Source organism: Aegilops tauschii, chromosome 5 (genome assembly GCF_002575655.3).
Source record: "Aegilops tauschii subsp. strangulata cultivar AL8/78 chromosome 5, Aet v6.0, whole genome shotgun sequence".
Classification (NCBI taxonomy): domain Eukaryota; kingdom Viridiplantae; phylum Streptophyta; class Magnoliopsida; order Poales; family Poaceae; genus Aegilops; species Aegilops tauschii.
In genome coordinates this window covers 556,346,754-556,365,108 of record NC_053039.3, presented here as the reverse complement: position 1 = coordinate 556,365,108, position 18,355 = coordinate 556,346,754, and the positions used below count along the sequence as shown (strand labels likewise).

At 42.4% G+C, this 18,355-nt stretch overlaps 1 protein-coding gene and 1 pseudogene across 1 annotated transcript; one reads left to right on the top strand and one right to left on the bottom strand.

The window, feature by feature from the left end:
• The first annotated feature begins 621 nt into the window (after positions 1-621).
• LOC109767745 (uncharacterized) lies at positions 622-13,197 on the top strand. Its single transcript, XM_020326464.4, has 16 exons — positions 622-1,127; positions 3,204-3,474; positions 3,579-3,648; positions 3,732-3,781; positions 4,029-4,232; positions 4,313-4,370; positions 5,025-5,133; positions 5,986-6,054; positions 7,125-7,253; positions 7,826-8,026; positions 8,102-8,157; positions 8,235-8,328; positions 8,819-8,909; positions 9,877-9,996; positions 11,061-11,411; positions 11,527-13,197. Exons 2-16 carry the CDS (start codon positions 3,211-3,213, stop codon positions 12,985-12,987), a joined length of 3,327 nt encoding a protein of 1,108 aa, XP_020182053.1. The 5' UTR covers positions 622-1,127; positions 3,204-3,210; the 3' UTR covers positions 12,988-13,197.
• A 1,827-nt stretch (positions 13,198-15,024) lies between these two features.
• Positions 15,025-16,771, bottom strand: LOC109767744 ((+)-menthofuran synthase-like; annotated as a pseudogene).
• Between the last annotated feature and the right edge of the window lie 1,584 nt (positions 16,772-18,355).

Below are 18,355 nucleotides of genomic sequence, written 5' to 3'. Positions count from 1 at the left end.
CCAACTTGGTATGTGAATAGTTGTTTGATCCATCCGGAGATGCGCTAATCATCGTGGATAAAATGGTGACAAACCAGCTCCCACGTGCTAATCTAACACTCGTTCAACTTGATTCAAAACACCTGGGAAACGGAGGGAGAGATGTTTGTGGAGATCGAGTTTTTGGGGGGCTCTCGCTCATCCAACGGGGAAGAAAAAAAGGCGCGCTTCCTATTGTGCCACGTGATTCTCCCTTTATTGTTGGACATGCACAACATGGCGAGCTAGCCTCACATCAACATGGAAACTCGTACGCGGGATATTTATTTCAGCACGAAGAAACGGATATAGGAAATAAATATTCGTCCGAAGGGTCCTGTCCCGATCCACACTCATTAACGCCCAGAGATGCGTTGCCAGAGTATCAACCGCCGTATCTTTCCATTTGTTATGTATCATAGACATAAATAAATCAATCTTCAAAAATACTAGATGCACATATCTCAGAACAGAACAATAATAATCCTTTAAATACAGAGAGCGACATGACCTTAAAATTTAGAGAACCTCCCGGCGTAAAACCCATTCCCCATCACCAATTCCTCGTGATAAAACCCTCCGGAAACCTGTTTCCTCGTGATCAAAGGCATTGGAGAGTAGCTACTCCTTTGCGGTATAATTACCCCGCAATTGCCACTGGGGCACAGCCGAGTCGTCTCTCTCTCGTCTGACCCGTTCCCCTCCGCCCCTCCGCCATCCGCCTCTCCTCTCCTCCTCCGCCCCACCGCCACCAGGGCGATCCATCTCTCCATGCCGCCCCGGTAGCCTCCGCCTCTCCCCCCAACCCCTCCGGCGGACCGGCAGCCCCCCGCTGCGCTCGCCGGCGACCTCGTCTCCACCCACGCCTCGCGGGCCCTCCCCTCGGCGGAAACCCTAGAACCGCGAGATCCGTCGCCGCCGCCGTTGACCGCCACCAGCGGGAGCGGGACGTCCCCGACGCCTGGCCAAGGGAATTGCTGCCGACCTCGTCCCTCCCGTACCCCGTCGCGACCCCTCCTCAAACCCTACCCCCTCCTCCCCGACCGAAGGTCCAAGGACACCGCCGCCGCCTCCATCTGCCCCGTCGCCCCCTCCGCGACTTGAATCAGGTATATCCAATCTCCCGTCCTGTTGTAACTTCCCCATCCTCTCGAAAGTTGTGCCGATTGCTGAGCCGGAATTAATGTTTAATTTTTTTTAATAATGCTCGTGACGAAATTTCTATGACCGGTCGTGTTTTCCGGTTACATGAGTCAGATGAGTGTGCGTTCCTGTAGCAGAAAATAGATGGGTATGCGTACTTTCAAGAATGGTAGAAGAAAGTGTTCTATGAATATCGGCAGTGTTCTACCTATGTGTATGCAATTGTCCAGATTGCATTTCTTACCCTTTGGTAAGATTTGATTTTTCTTTCGTCCCAAGCGATTTGGGGTAGGGTAGATAGATACAGGGGCGGTGCTAGAGGTAATGCCACCCCGATGCTCCATTTTAATATGCGCCGTAATTTTCTTCAAGTAACGGTTTACTAAATAAATGTGTGTCCCTTTACTTCTAGCATAGATTGTCGGACGGAATAGAAGACCAGTATAAATACAAAAATGCTCATGATATATTTGTATTGATGAAACAAAGGACGAAATTACTTGAAAAAGATGTCTTGCATTTCCAATTTCCAAAATACTTTGTCAGACACAGAGGTTTAATAAACTACTTTAGATAAATGCAAATTACATGTAAAATATGGAAAATTTCCTAGCTGAATTTAGTTTACCCTAATTAGATTGAATCGGGATAAATGCAAATTACACGTAAAATATGGAAAATTTCCTAGCTGAATTTAGTTTACCCTAATTAGATTGAATCAGGGTTTGGTCTACCGTCTATTGGCTACAAGTTCATAATCATGGGGCAAAATTGAAGAACGAACAATTGACGCAAAGATGGTTAGAAAAAATTACCGTGTTAGTGCTCCTTGCTTGTGGTGTTGATGGGCCTGGTGACTGTACTGGTCATTTAGTTGCCGGCTGTGGCTTTGATCGGCCTAGGCTGTGCCTTGCGAGTCTGGCTGTGTCCTCTGGCAGTCTGGCCGCATTGATTTGGTTCTGGCCGGCAGCTGCCGAGTCGCGTGGGCGTTGCCGCAGTGCCCGTGGCCAAGAGAAGCGGAACAGGAGGGTGCGGTTCATGCGGGTGTGATGTTCTCGACTAATCGTATTGCAGACGCATGCAAACGCCAAAATCAGAAGCGAATCATAATGGGGTGGCTACATGGGATGCTCTTTTGCACTGGCAAAGCAGAAAAGAAAATCATGGAGGAGTCATCGATATCTGGAGATGTGCCCTTGTCTTGGCCTCTGTCTATCAAGGGCATGCAGCAGCAGCTGCGGGGTCGTATTTGACTATTCCTGTCCCAGTTCATCTCTGCAGATTTTCTTTCCCCATGCATCCAACAAACATAGATCCAAAGAAGCTGAGTTATTTTTCAAGGTGTGCTCTGTGTTTTATGTTTTTAGATTCCATGCCACCAAACGACGAGCCTTGCTTCTGTGAGCTATAGCTCAAATGAGCTAGGTGAATCTGGCGTAGCTAAGCAATTTAAGAGGCTATTTTATTAAGATTGCAAGACAAATTCTGTTGGCTCAAATATACCACAGGTAATTGCAACTAGCACCCGTCGTCATCCATTTATCTAGCCCAGCTAAGCAATTTAAGCTAGCGATACAAACTCATACGAGAATGTTCACTAAGGTTGTAACTTGTATTCTGTTTGTTCAAATGCTGCAGAGCGTTCCTATTAGATTCCTTGTCATATATTTTGACGGTACTTTAATAACATTAGAGCATAATGTGTTAATGTTATAGAACGAAAGTAAGCTGCTCCTGTGCACCCACTTCAGTGTTGTGGTTTTGAGAATTTACAACTCTTGATATAGTTCTGATGTTTCACATTCATTACAAATTAGATACTATTATTGATGCTTGTTTTTCTTGGCCTGTGCATCCAGTTCTTTTCATTCAATCTTTCAGTGGTCAATCATAATAATGAAGATGACAAGGCCTTATTTATTTTGTTGTTGTATGTTTATTGCATATCAACTGCAATTGCATATCAACGAGTAATCTATGATTGTCGGTCAAATAATATCTAATTGCTTCTATACCCTCTTCCACTGTGTTGTAATTCACAGGTTGCAGATGAATCAGACTGAGATCTCTGGTTTGGAATTCACTGGCTTGCATGATACTCATGTTGGTGAAGAATCATATGCAACTGAATTTCCTGAAATGAATCAGGATCTATCCCACAAAACCGAATTTGATGTGGTTATGGCAACTACAGCCATGCACAGTGGTTCTGGCAATTCCTATGCTTGCTTAGATGGATACGAAGATACAAGGATGATGTCAGGAATTCAGGCCGTGAAGGAAGTTAGACATGGCAGTACGCAGCACCTTGAGGTTCAGCCAGATATAGATACTGTTAATATTTGTCTTTTGATGCAACTATTTATTCCATTTCCATGTATTAATCTTTTTTGGTTTCTCGTTTGGGTTGGCATCAGGGAACATATTCTGATTCCGATGAAGAAAACTTGTCATCTAGTCCTGAAACTTCATCCACCACTAATTACGGTATACCCTGTAAAATGGTACCCATAGCCAATGCTCGTGCTTTTTTTATGGGAGTCTGCTAATATATATCTGTGCAATTTCAGGTTACATGGAACCAAATTTGGAAAATATGTACAATGCTTTGGGTGAAATGGTATGTATCCTCCTTGCCTTGTAGACCACTTGAGTAATTCGTATTATTGAATACAGTTTTGGATTCTTAAGCAAGCTAGAAATTTTGGAGAAATGATCGAAATGAAGTAGAACGGATAATTCATCTCTGTAAAACTTACATTTGTTAAGTTACAGCCAGCTATTGGCCTACTAACATGATTCAAATGTCATCTTGGAGTATGTAGTTGGGTACTTTTATCATTTCTGTTTGTTTCCTGTATTTGTAGGTTGATAAAGAAGGGGCGGTTGTGCTTAAACCTGACTTTGTGATGTGCGACACGGCCCTGCATTATCAGCCTCACTTAATTTTTTCACCAGATGGGTTCAAAATTGAACATTCGGATTGTGATCCATATGAAGATGATAAGACGATAGCTCTATGTTGGGATGTTTGTGACATCATTTCCATTAATAGTCAATGGACTCAGAGTGTATGTACTTTTCTTTACTTTTTGTTTGTTACTTTCTGTTCTAATTTGTATAGCTTAATATCAGTTACCCTTTTAACCAGGTTATATCTGCCTCTGTAACTCTCCTTATTAGACCCAGTGCAGAGACCGAAAGTTCAGGTAATTACGTTGGGCATTCTGGTCTTTTTATTGTATCCCAGATTTAGTATGCTTTCACTATGTTCCAATGAGAGATGACATCTCGGCTAATGTATGATGCATGGCATGGCATGAAATAAAGCTGTGTTGGTTTATGGGGTGTGTTTTGTTGTTAATTTAGAATTTATCAGTATTGCATGTCTTTTGTTCTTCTGAAAAGTTGAATAGCATCAACCAAACAACAGTTTATTTGTTTGATTATTATCGTCCACTGCTTAACAAAAGTATCTGAATACACAAAACATTTGTAGAGCTCCTTATTCATTTTCTTTTTGTCCTTGGCAGAAAATGTGTCATGCAATAGTAAGATTATACAAATAGCGCAGACATTTATTTGACTGTACCAACCAAAGGCTTGATTGCATGCGCATAGTACTTTTGAATAGGAAGGTAAATGATGCTGGGAAGACTGGTGCATGAATAATTTCCTGCCACTTGAGATGCTGTGCCTGAAGTTCCACCTCTCCTCTCCGTCGTCGTGACCTGTTCACAAATGCATGCATGAATAATTTAATAAGTTAACATGAATTGAATGTTAATATTGTGAGGTTTCGATATCGTTTGGCGTTTGCGTATATCGAACTAATTTTTTTTTGTCTTTTTTGTACTCTATAGATCCTATTAGAGTGGAGTTTATTCTTACAGATCCACAGTGGCCACGAAAACAAGAGAAGATCTGTCATATGGCATCAAGATATCGTGACATCTGGAACAACACTCCATCGTAAGCTTTGAGCTGATGTTATGCTTTATTCTGACCTTTTATTCATGTATGTGTTGATTTCAGTCAAATAACATTTCTGACCACAGCATAGAGAGTTACTAGGTTCATGCCAATGCATCATTACATTAGACACATTATTTTTTGTTATTTCCCCCTCCTATTGAGCCACAGATAAGGATCATGCAAATACTAATGCTGATTATTGAACCATGTAAATTGGGCTGTTAAACATATGCCAGTGAAAAATGCTGTCCATACCAGATACTTCCCATATTTTAGGAAGACTAACTTGTAGATTGAGTTCAGAACTTTGTTCTCATATTTAATAAGCCATAACCACCAGATATAGAGAAAACAAATATATTTTTGCCTGATACTGATATCAGATATCACTGTCAAGTGTTAATAATATATGATTTTATTCGTATTGTAGAGAATAGACCATGCACTTTAAATCACTATATGAAACAGTTATATTGTAATGTGTTATTCTTTTACTCAAGAACTCACGAAATTAGACATGCTGCAAATGCTGGTAAGTTGGGTTATTTCAGCTAAGGGTTTGGTTTTCTGTTTGTCTGGGGTTTGAATATGGATATCAAATCTTAAAGGTGGACATAGGTTGTGATGGATGGATCAGGACATTATACATGATTTTGGCGGAAAAGTTCTTACCCTGTTGGACTTGTCACATATTTGCCTGATTTCGTGGTTGGACAGTTTTGCTATATCTGTATCTTTTTACACTTCTAATGTGCAGTTTGCTCCGAGTTACAAAACATATATGTACAGTCTTTGGTTATATTGTTGTTTCTATAACAATGTTCTTATGCGATGGCATGCCACTGTCAGAGAGGATTTTGCGTTGGAGAACCGGAGCACTGACCCAAGTTTATTTTTCCCGAAACAGTACTTTTCTGGGTATGTTGCACTTCTGTCATGTATTCTCTGCATCTGTTTTTAATTTTTGTTTTTTGCCTCTATGAACTATCTGAACTATCTAGAAGCATCCATGAGCATATGGCACTACAATTAGCTTTTGTCATGTACTCCCTCAGTCCCATAATATAACAGCGTTTTTGACACTAGGGGACGGAGGGAGTAGAAGCGATGTTATTGCTATGCATGTTTTTATCCATTGTACTAATTTCACCTATTATGTTCTAATGTCTTCTGTAATCTCCAAGTTTTTAGATCTCAGTTTTGACGGCGAGGTCCTGGCCAAGCTACTTAAAGCATAGCTATTATGTATAATCTTTTGTTATTTTAATAGAAAATAATTAATATTTACACTACATGAATCATGCAAGCAAGTTTTGACACATTATCATAGGAACACAATTTTCGTCAGACTAAATAGTAAATGCTCCCTCCGTTCCAAATATAAGTGTATTAGTTTGTTCAAAAGTCAAACATGTGCATGTTTGACCAAGTTTTTAAGAAAAAATATCAATAGGCACATTACCAAATTTGTATCATTAGATCCATCATTATAAGTATTTTCATATTTTATTTATTTTGTATTGTAGATGCCGATATTTTATTCTATAATCTTGGTCAAACACACACAAGTTTGACTAAGGGAGTAATAATCACTAAGAAATATAGTTGTTAAAAAGGGTTAAAAAAGAGACTAGTTTTTGGATAGGTTCTCATAATCTATGCCCTCAATAGATGTATTGAGGCCTTTAATGAAGTTGATTATGAAATTTAGCTTGTAGTTTTGGCAAAAGGTACTTAGATGGAATAGTGGGGCTGTCACTAGCTAGCTAAGACAAATCAGAGTTATTTGAACCTATACTTGCCGTCGCAACTGTAGCGGGACATTGAAGCATGGTTTAGCGATTAGGGTCTAAAAAACCAATAATGCTAATATTGCGAGCTATTTATAACCTTATGAATGTCTGAAATTTAACTGAGTGTCTACCATGATCTATATTTTGTTCTTGCTATGCTTAAACTTGTTTCGTTATTCGTGTTAATCGTTTCAGCATTGACGACTTTGAAGATGTTATCTATCCTAAAGGAGATCCGGATGCTGTTTCTATTAGCAGCAGAGATGTTGATTTGCTTCTACCTGAAACATTTGTCAACGACACAATAATTGACTTTTATATCAAGTAGGTTGAACCTTTCATTGGTGTCTGCACAATCATCCTTTATTTTATAGCCTTAGTTGTTAAATGGTGCTGTCCAATTACACTTTTTGTGCTGTCGCAATTGCTATTGTAATATTTGTAATTGCCATTGTTATATTTGTAGATCAGATCACCTGCTTTGCTACATGCAGATGCAGTTCCGTATTTATGTTTTCTTAAGTTGTTTATGATGCTATTGTAATATCTTCTTTATTGTTTTGAACGTTACTTACCAAATCAGTTACCTGTGAAACAAATGTATCCCACAATCCTGTGAAAGCTACAGTAACCACATGGCTCTGCTTGTTTCATGCATTGCATGACAGTATTTTTTGTGAATAACAATGCCATACAGTTCTCATGGACAACTACATAGTTGTTGGCTTTGAAGAAAATCTGATTTCATTATGGATTTAAATATCATTGAAAGATGAATTTCTATTTCTGATGTGTTTAGTTACCATACTTCAGCATGTGCCTGTTAACTTCACATTTCTCTGGAGTGCATTTTACTCATTTGTAATTACAACTATGCGTTTATTTATTATTTGCAGATACTTGAGCACAAGAATGAAGACCACCGAGAAGAGCAAGTACCATTTCTTTAATAGCTTCTTTTTTCGCAAGCTGGCAGATCTTGACAAAGATCAAGGGAGAGCTCCAGAGGGTAGATCAGCTTTTTTACGTGTCCGCAAGTGGACCCGAAAAATAAACATATTTGCGAAGGATTTTCTATTTATTCCAGTGAACTTCAGGCAAGGAACTTGTTAACTTCTTTATTGTTAAAATGATAACTTCTGTGCACTGTTAATTATGTTTCTGCATTGCAGCTTGCATTGGAGCTTGATTGTTATTTGTTATCCTGGAGAAGTGGAAACATCTGAAGGTGGGAACATAAATTAAAGTTGGTACTTTTAACATTTTTATGGAGTAATGTTTTACTTTCCCGTTGTTTTGCTTCAGATGGTGAAGCAAAAAAGCATGGTAAAGTTCCATGTATATTACATATGGATTCTCTTAAAGGAAATCACAGTGGACTGAAAGACATTATTCAAAGGTAAACTCATTTCTGGAAGAGTGAGATCTTGTGCTGCTTTTGTGCAAACTAGTTTATTTTAGGATGAGCTATCATATTTTCAAAACTTTGACCACTTATGGTCTTTAGGTTTTTCAGATAAAAAACGGACACTATAGTCAGAAGCACATTAAATAATTATATTATTATTAATATATTTTGGTCTAGGTAATGGTCAAAGGCGTCACTTGTAGACAACATCAATGCCTGATTGATACATCTAATTTGCAAGTACTCCCTCCGTCCCAAAATTCTTGTCTTAGATTCGTCTAGATATGGATGTATCTAATACTAAAACGTGACTTGGTACATCCGTATTTAGATAAATCTAAGACAAATTTTTTGGAACGGAGGGAGTATATAATAACTGAGAAGTGTAAACAGTCAATGTCGCTTTTTTGCACTTAATTACTCCAATTTAGCTTATCACTTGGTGACCAATATCTGCTGAGTTTAACTCTTTCTGGTGCAGTTATCTATGGGAAGAGTGGAAGGAAAGGCACCCTGAATCAGCATTAGATATTTCAGACAAATTCTTAAATCTGAGATTCGTCTCCCTTGAGGTTTGTTGACATCAGCTTTTAGTATCAAGTCTCATGTGTTTCTGTAAAATTGTTGTTGAGTACTTCTATTTTTGATGCCAATTTCTGACTTACACTAGTTCTGAGAACCATTTAATGTTGATGCTGTGAAGAGGGCAAGCACTGAGAGAAACCCTACCCCTTGTTATTTCCTTTCATGAGTGATCAATAAATCAAGGAGCTGTTTTTAAGTTGCATTGCCACTTGCACTCACCATTCATGGAGAGGTATAGATGGTAACTAGTGTGGATATCTGTCGAAGGTATTTAGCTTAAGTATTAACTCGATAAAAATGTTAAGGTTTGAATTATTAATAAAATCTTTTATCCATTAGGGTTTAAGTTTTAAAGCTAAAATTTACAACAACATGTTTGCCAAAATCCTGTCATGATGCCCAGTCTTGGCCTGTTGCCAATTTTTTAACGAGCTTTTGTCGCGTGTGCATTTAAGTTTTTTCTTATCCTTGCTAATCTATGGCCAACCAAATAGCGAATTCAGTGCAAATACATGGCCCATGAACACACACCCTCCGGCCCATGCACACATGAAAAAAAATGCCCGCACAAAAAATAAATGGCCCATGAACATGTAATAGGCAATAAAGATACTATTTGCAGGCTCTCTGTTTTAACTGAAATTGCAGTCCAGGGATTGCTTGTCTAATGGGTTAGGAGCTTCTGTTAATTATCTCTATGAGCTAGTCTGTTTGACTTGTTGAGTTGGCCAGTCCAACATATTTTCATTCTATGAAAAATACTTTCAGCTGCTCTTCGCCTTCATTGTTGAAATAACTTGCAAGGTTGCAAATGTATATCGTATCATGCCTGCAGAACGAAGAAATTTCTTTTAATATCGTATACGTGCCTACAAAACAAAGGAATTCTTTTGTTTCATTTGTCACTATCTATTTTCTTATTGTGATATAGCTTTGTTCTATTTGTCCGTCCAGCTCCCTCAGCAAGATAACTCATTTGACTGTGGCCTGTTCCTTCTCCATTATGTGGAACGCTTTCTGATGGATTATCCCAGTAGCTTCAACCCTATGAAGATATCAGTATCCTCAACCTTTGTGAGTTCTAATTAATTATTTTTCTTAAAATTTGATGTTGTTATGTTTGGGCCCCCAGCTCTATTTCATTAGCAGCCTACTTCTTTTCTGTTCTGTTTATATAATTTGGTTTATTTTTCTTCAGTAAATGCTAATTTTGGTGTTATAGTGAACACCATGCAAAGTGTGGATATTTTAGTACATAATCACTAATGGAGAAACTATCATAGATTCTACTCCCTCCGTTCCTAAATATAGGTCTTTGTAGAGATTCCACTATGGGCCACATACGGATGTATATAGATGCATTTTAGAGTGTAGATTCACTCATTTGCTCCGTATGTGGTCCATAGTGAAATCTCTCCAAAGACTTATATTTAGGAACGGAGTGAGTATAATTCAGATGTGCATGCATCTGTTAGAAGTTTGTTGATGAAAAGTCGGAGGAAACTGCACAGCACCTGTTCCTAGTTTTCCGAGATTGTAGCCACTCACTTGTAGCTTCACCTTAGTCAATTTACCACAGTTATTTGTGGTCTGACCATCTCCATATGCATTTGAGCAACTTGCTATGTGTCAGAATTGGTGCATGGTACTTGCTGGCGTTAGGGTTCATATTTTCTGCCACTATGGCGGTCCATTGAACATTATAAAGCATAAGTTGCAAGTCCAATTGAACCTTGAAGTCATTGGAGAATAATCAAAGTTTGAAGTACAGTGGCATTTTGCACCAGGTCAAAAGTACAGTTGTGGGGTTATCAAAGTTAAAGCTTTAAAATATTGATGGGCTGTTTGCTGCCTTATGAAATTGTTTGTGGTTGGGAGCTTGGGGAACACTTTCCTAATTAAAATATGGGGATCGGTAGGATGTGAGCGCTCTTGAGTTTTGATCCCACCTTTCCATCCTCCCAGTTGGAGTGGTAGGTGTTTGGTGAAATTCTTTATATAGCATGTAGCCTTTTTAGTACATCTTTTTAGCAGGAGACTGAAGTTTTAGTTGATGCCTCTCTGCTTGAGTAATCTTCACACATCTCATTTTGGATATTTTGTTAACCCCATATTCTAATGCTTAATGTACTTTTCAGCTCAGTGATGGTTGGTTTGAACCCGCTGAAGCTTCTCTGAAGCGTTCATTGATCCGGAAGTTAATCCAGGAGCTAGTGACAGTACCTTCTCAAACTTTTCCGGAACTAACCTGTGGCAGCGAGCAGTTTGATGAAAGTTATCTAGGAAGAGAAAATGCTGAGCCTGAAGCAGCTAGAGAGTTCCTTGCTCAGGGGTGCTCTGCTGGTGAATCTGACTCACTTTGCCAAATTCCTGGAACACAGCAACAATCCACATCCGTCTGCTTTAATGATTCTGGAAATGTTCTACCTGTTCCTGGATGCATTTTAGAGACTGAAGGGGTTACAACATTTGCTGTACAGGACACACAGGTATAATTTTAGTTAGTGGCTAGTACTCTTAGTATTTCAATTGATCGATAGTAGTTAACTTGTTGAACTTGTTTTCTAAGGTCATTTTTTACCTGTTGTTCATTATTTTTGTTAGGTTTGTCCACCCGACAATGATATTGCCATCTGCATGCCAAGCCAGGCTGTTGAAAATGAGCCACCTCCTGCGGATTATGATAATAAACCTGACCTGAGATCATGTGCCCCAGAAGATGATGAAGCGTTGAAGGATGATGGTTGTGTGGTAAAAGGTCAGGACACTTTTGAGGAATCCATGCTGGATTGTTCGCATAATAACCAGACAATTTCTAGCCACGCAGAAGTTATGATGCATGATATTATGGATTCCAAGTGTGGCTCATTCTCTATTAACTCCGCGGCAATGGCCTACAAAGAACAGAGCTTAGAAACAAGCATAAATGAAGTTCTGTATGATTGCTGTGATGTTTCCGAGGATATGGATCCTGTCATGATGTCTGATGCCAGGGAAGTTGACATTGCACCTGATCCAGCAAGCACCAAAGACGAAGCTGACAATGGCAGATGTGATCTCCCGGATGTCATGGGATCTGTTGTGGCTGGTGATATAGAAGGGAATACTTCTGAGCATTCTTCAGAAAGAAACATTATTGAAGATGAGGAGGCCAAGGGTGATATTTCTCTCATAGTATGTGATTTGAACAATGATGTTGCTGAGCAGTCTTCACCCGTGGTATGTGATTTGAACAATGATGTTGCTGAGCATTCTCCCGCAACAATTGCTGTCGAATCTGAGGACGCGAAACATGAAGAGACTTCTGTGGATCTCAAGGTAGAAGATGATATCGAAGTTGGCATGGAGGAAACTTGCGCCGCTGCGGATAAGATCAGTGATGGTATGCGGCATATTTCACCCGAGTCCAAAGAGGGAAACATTGACAGCGCTGTTCCCCATGAGCCGAAAGAGGGAGAGACTAGCAGCATCGTGTCAGGTGACAGTAAAAATTGGAGTGATGAAGCTCATGTGGATAGTGTGGATGCACATGGTAACGTAGGACCAGGAGCAGGCGAGACAGTTCCTTGTGAAGTTGACACTAACCATACCGATGCTGAGATGCCTGACATTGATAGCGCCTTGTGCGTGAAGAATGAAACAGTTTGCGAGGACACACCCTGTGATGCTAAAAGGCCTCTTCCTGATGGCATCTCCAAAGATCAGAAGATGGAAGTTTGCGAGGACAAACCGAATGAAGCAGTTTGGGAGGACAAACCCCGTGATGCTAAAAGGGCTCTTCTTGCCAGCACCTCTGAAGATCAGAAGATGGTAGCTTCAGAGGACAAACCGAATGAAGCAGTTTCTGAGGACAAACCCTGCGATGCTAAAAGGCCTCGTCTTGCCAGCACCTCTGAAGACCAGAAGATGCAAGTTTCCGAGGACAGGTGCTCGGAGGACGTCGAGTCTACCGCCGAGAAGACAGAGCGGCGCAATAAGCGTCGCAAGGGCACCGTGCCGACGCCGACGCCGGCAACAGATAAGCGACGAACGAGGAGCTCCTCAATGCCACGGTTTCTGGGTTAGAATCCGGGTTTCCTTTGGCAGTGTTGACGATTACTTGTCTGTAATAGGTGACTTCTCTAGGGTTCCTAGAACCTCTCTCCCTCTTGATCTGTATGATAGTTAGCTGCCTGCCTGACTGAACCTGCTACCTTTTGGCGTATGCCTGAATTTAGCTGTGAAGTGCCCTGCAACGCAACGTTCTAGCATGTTATTATTATACTACTCAGTTTAGTTGTGGGCGTCGCTGGCTTGCAATTTCCTAACCACTGGTAAATTTAGTGCATGCTTTTTCTTTTTAATGGAATAAACAACCAATCAAAATGATAGAAACAACTGAACTTTCAGTTTGAATTCATTTTCCATTTGTTTCAGATTAGATGGTAGTGAAACCTTGTATGAGCAGAGTGAAACTTTACAAACTATATATTTGGTACTCCTATAACTGTCGTGAACTAAAACCATCTTATGAACGGGAGGAGTATTATAGGAAAACTGGATGCATGTAGATATGTTTTAGTGTTTCTTTTTTACTTGTATGTTTTAGTGTTTTTGTTTATTCATTTCAGTTCATTATTGAAACATCTAAAACATTTTTTTATTTTTTAACATTCATCTAAAACATCTTATAATAGTGAATAGAGGGAGTATTTTTTTTTGAGAGACACGGTACGACATATCTTGAGATTGGTCGTCACAATCACTTTATAGGTTTTTTAGCCTCGGTTAAATCGATACAAGTTTTAGCAACACCACTACACGCACCTAGCTGTGTGCCTACCAAGGGCTACAACCTCCCTCCCCTAACAACCAAGATTTGTTGATAATTTGCTTGTAAACAACGCAAAATTAGTCATTAGTTGCTGCTAAAAGTCTCTCTTTCTATGGTTTAGCCCTCCTCAATCTGATTCACCATCACTTGGCCCCCCTCTATCAATTTTTTCTGGCTCTGCCACTGTATACACGCGCAACACATCTTGGTAACTTCCGAAGCCGTGTGACTTCATGAATCGGTGGGTACATCATTCTCCTTGTGGCCTTGTAGCGTGAGAAATCTACAAGGGGAAAATATCATGAGTGAGACACCCAAGCCGATCCAAGGGACCAAACTTGGGCGGGCTACGTGACCACTGCCACATCGAACCATCGAGCCACATGCTCATCCTCTTAAGCGTCGTAGTTGACAGGCGCATCACATCACATCACATCACTAAATGAATAGCGTCAAAAGTCTGAAGAAATCCTGAAAAACGGTAGCCCTCGTGCCAAGTCTAGGCCTTTGTCGGATTACACCACAAAGAATTTTTATTTTTTTAAAGAAACACGGTACAAGCGATGATTTCCATGGCTTACCAATTGCAAAGAGTAAAGTGGTTGAATTGTAGCTTATGTCAATTATGCACACTGGGGACACACATATATTGTTCAAGTACAGATTTTGTTCGACACATTTGGGAGGAGCTTAGAGTTTGGTTAGGCCATGTCGAGATCCATATTGATCATTGGTGCAACTTCAGTTTGGACATGGATTGGCGATGTTCCATGATAACCTTTCAACGGCATTATGAAGAAGGGGATCACATCCAGTGGCGAAGGCAGCCCCCCTCGCCCCCCCCTCCCCCCCCCGCTATGCTCTAAAAAATACACCTATATGTACTCCTAATGCTCCATTTGTTAGACAAAATTAGCTAGGTTTAGATGATTTGACCCCCTCAAACATTATATGACATGTTTTGGCCCTCTCTATATTCAGTTTCTGGCTCCGCCACTGACATCCCTTGTTATGCGTACTTCGTTGGCAATTTGCAATGAGGAGAATGTGACGGTCTTTCTCCCATATCTAGTGACATCACGTATAAGACTAAAGCCGAAGCCGTCGTGCTAGGGATGCGGGCACAAAACACTTGAGTTCAATCATGCTGCGAGAGTAGGGCTCGTTTTAATGTGCAGTTGGATCAAGTTGTAATTATTTGTACACTCTTTTAAATTTTAATTAAAATAGACTAGGGAAAATATTTTGCCTCCATTTAAAAAAAATAAGGGATCCTAGTCAACGTGTAATTGCGTAGCAACTCTTTGTACCTTTAGCATTATTGCAGTATTATATATTCAGAAAAAAGAAGCACCGTCGATCCTAGCTCATTCAACGCCATCCATATCCATGGACGACCACGGCTTGGCGACCAGAAGCAGAGGCGCCTTGAGGCACACGGAGATGCCGTACAGCTCGCTCATGTCCACCGGCGGCGCCCTCCCGCCGGGCAGCTCCCAGTCGAAGCCATGCACGAGGCTCGCCAGCGCCAGCTCGTTGGACAGCATGGCGAACTCCACCCCTGGGCAGCCCCTCCTCCCGGCGCCGAAGGGCAGGAACGAGAAGTCCTGCCCGGCGCCGCCGAGGCCGCCGTACCCGACGAACCTCTCCGGCGCGAACTCCTCGGCGCGGGGCCCCCACGTCGCCGGGTCGCGGCCGATGGCCCACGCGTTGATCAGGACCCGGGTGCCCGCCGGCACGTCGTAGCCCAGCAGCCGGGTGTCCTCCAGCGTCTCCCGCGGCAGGAGCAGCGGCGACGGCGGGTGGAGCCGCAGGGTCTCGTTGATCACGGCCTTCAGGTACGGCAGGCGCGGGAGATGGGCCTCCGTGACGACGGCGCTGGCGCCGGGGTCGGGGCCGACGGCCGAGCGGACCTCGGCCTGGAGCCTGCGCATCTCGTGCGGGTGGTTGATGAGCTCCGCCATGGCCCACTCGAGCAGCGCGAAGGTCGTGGCCGTGGCGGCGGCGAGCACGTCCAGGATGATGGACTTGATGCTGCCCGTGTCCAGCTCGTCCGCGTCCAGCATCACGTCCACAAAGTCTTCAACGTCCCCGGTGGCGGCGGGCCGGCGGCGGCACGGCGTCGCTGGCGGTGGTCGGCGATGACCCGCTCCAGCAGCCCGTCCATCTCCTCGAAGACGCGCTTGGCCTTCCGCTCCAGCCCTGTCACCGTGTCCACCCATCCCAGCCACGGCACCGTCTCCTCCATGGGCACCGTGCCCAGCAGCTCCTCCATCTCGCCGAACGCCTTCCTCAGCCTCGCGCCGCCGCCCTCCACCCCGCAGTCCGCGTCGCCGAGCGTGCAGCGGGAGATGACACCGTTGGAGTAGCCGTTGAGGCTGTCGCTCAGGTTCACGACGCCGCCAGAGATGCCGGCGCGGCGGACCCGGCCGACGAGCGCGGCGGCCTCCTGCGCCCGCACGCGGCCCAGGGACGCGACGCGGCGCGCGCTGAGCATGTGGACGGCGCAGACGCGGCGCGCCTGGCGCCAGTGGTCGCCGTAGGGCGCGAAGCCGATCCCGCCGGTGCCGTAGTAGAAGCGGTCGACCATGAGGAGCCTGGGGCGGCCGGCGAAGTCCAGGTCGCGGGTCTTCATGGCCTCCTCCGCCGCGGCCGGGGAGGACGCCACGACTGTCGGCACGCGGCCGAGCCGCAGGTGCATGACCGGGCCGAGGGACGAGGCCAGGGACCGGAGGCTTCGGTGCGGCAGGCTCCCGAGCAGGTGGAGGTGGCCGACGACCGGCAGGCCCCGCGGCGACGGGGGCAGCCGCGGCGCATTGCTGCTGCGCCGGGTGGAGACGAGGAGGGTGATCACCACGAGAAGGAAGGCGAGGAGGGTGATGAGCGCGGGCGAGTTCAACGGCTCAACAACCATTTCTGCAACCATTCTAGCTAGCTAGCTTGTGTCGTGTACTGGTTAGAAGCCGGTGCATTGCCACGATGACATATATTCTCTACACAAAACACAAAAGGCACATATATGTATTGAGCACAAGTGAATGTGCCATTTCCAGCCAGCACATCATAATTTTCTTCCTCCCCTTACGAATTGTTGTCAACATACACACCACGGTTTTCGCCCTCCTACCGAACATGTTGTTTTCAACCCGCGCACCCCGGTTTTCCTACCTCGTAGCTATAGCCCGACGTTTTTCTTCTCCATCCACAAATACAAATTCATTTTCGTTTATTTCACCCTTCATGTTTGCTCCTCCTAGACCCTATTAATGTCACTCGCTCTCTAGCCACATATCGATTCTCCATTGTGGTCCGACAACTGATGGCGACGAATTAAGCGTGCCACAATATTATGGGGGAGAAGGATATGCCTCAATGGAGGTTCTACCAACATGGCGACGACCAACTTCACTGATGGAGATTTCCTTTTTGAGGAATGGGTCTCGAAGATAATACCCATAAATGGAGCATTCGGGCCCAACGTCCACATTCACATCTGCATATATCAATGGAGAATCCGACCATTCATTCTTATTATGAAGAATGAGAAGTAATTGACAGATCTGTGTTGGATTTCATTGATGCAAAGCTATATATACAAGTCGAAGGGACCCCTCAGATAGATGCCGGTTACATATTGTGAGAGAGAAAAAAAGGGAAGCGTCTGAAAAATTCTCCTTGCACAACACCGCTTCTTGAATAATCTATCATTAAAAGCTTCTTGTATATTCATCTTTCATTTTAAGAAATCCTTTTATAGTCTCGAAATTCTCCACCAAAAAACCTGTGGAAAAATATGTGGAGAATTGTACAGAAACGTTCTAAAGCTTCTTTAAATCCAGTGAAAAAATAATAAGAAAAAAATGATGCAACACATAATGGTTATTGTCTCCTATAGCTCAAATGACAAAACCTTTGAGAAGGGAGAAAACTCATTGGTTAGTGTAGAGAGCAATAAATGTGCTTTGTATATTTTCCTTTATAATTCCGGTGGGGAAAAGCTTGAAAATATTGCATATGATCTTAAAATATTTTGCTTCACTAAAACCCGTTATTAGAAAATTTGATAGGAAAACTAATAAGGCTAAAGAATGTGATCTGATATACCATTGAGAACTCATATAAAATCCAGCGGGAAAATATAAGGAAAAACTAATATGACATATGTGGACACTTGTATCTATATTTAATATGACATATATGTGCACACTTTATCATTTAAAACCTTTTATGAGAAATCATAAGGGAAGAATCATGAAGGAAAAAGAGTACAATATATGCAACCTGATGATTGTCAACATGTTATAATTTGGGTGTTTACTCCCTTTGAACACTGCAAATCTGGAGGATGTGTTATACCAGTTCCATTGACATGATTATGGAATGTAGAAGATGGTAATTAATGACACTTTGAATAATCTATTAGATCCTCACTATATTTTGTTTCTAAATTAACTCCTCACTTTTCAATAATTTGTATAGATACATAATTTATGAGTAATTTGCTTGTCATATTACACTTCACATAACCCAAATGCATTTGAATGGTACAAGTGATATTATCCTGCTAGATAATAATATGTGATTCTGATGGATCTTAGCTACATAATTTTGAGTGTGGTC

Excerpts from the sequence above, each read along its gene's own strand:
- LOC109767745 (XM_020326464.4), top strand. The coding sequence starts at position 3,211 with ATGAATCAGACTGAGATCTCTGGTTTGGAATTCACTGGCTTGCATGAT. Across the intron at positions 7,254-7,825 it reads ATAATTGACTTTTATATCAA|ATACTTGAGCACAAGAATGA; the intron begins GTAGGTTGAACC and ends TATTATTTGCAG. Across the intron at positions 8,158-8,234 it reads AGAAGTGGAAACATCTGAAG|ATGGTGAAGCAAAAAAGCAT; the intron begins GTGGGAACATAA and ends GTTTTGCTTCAG.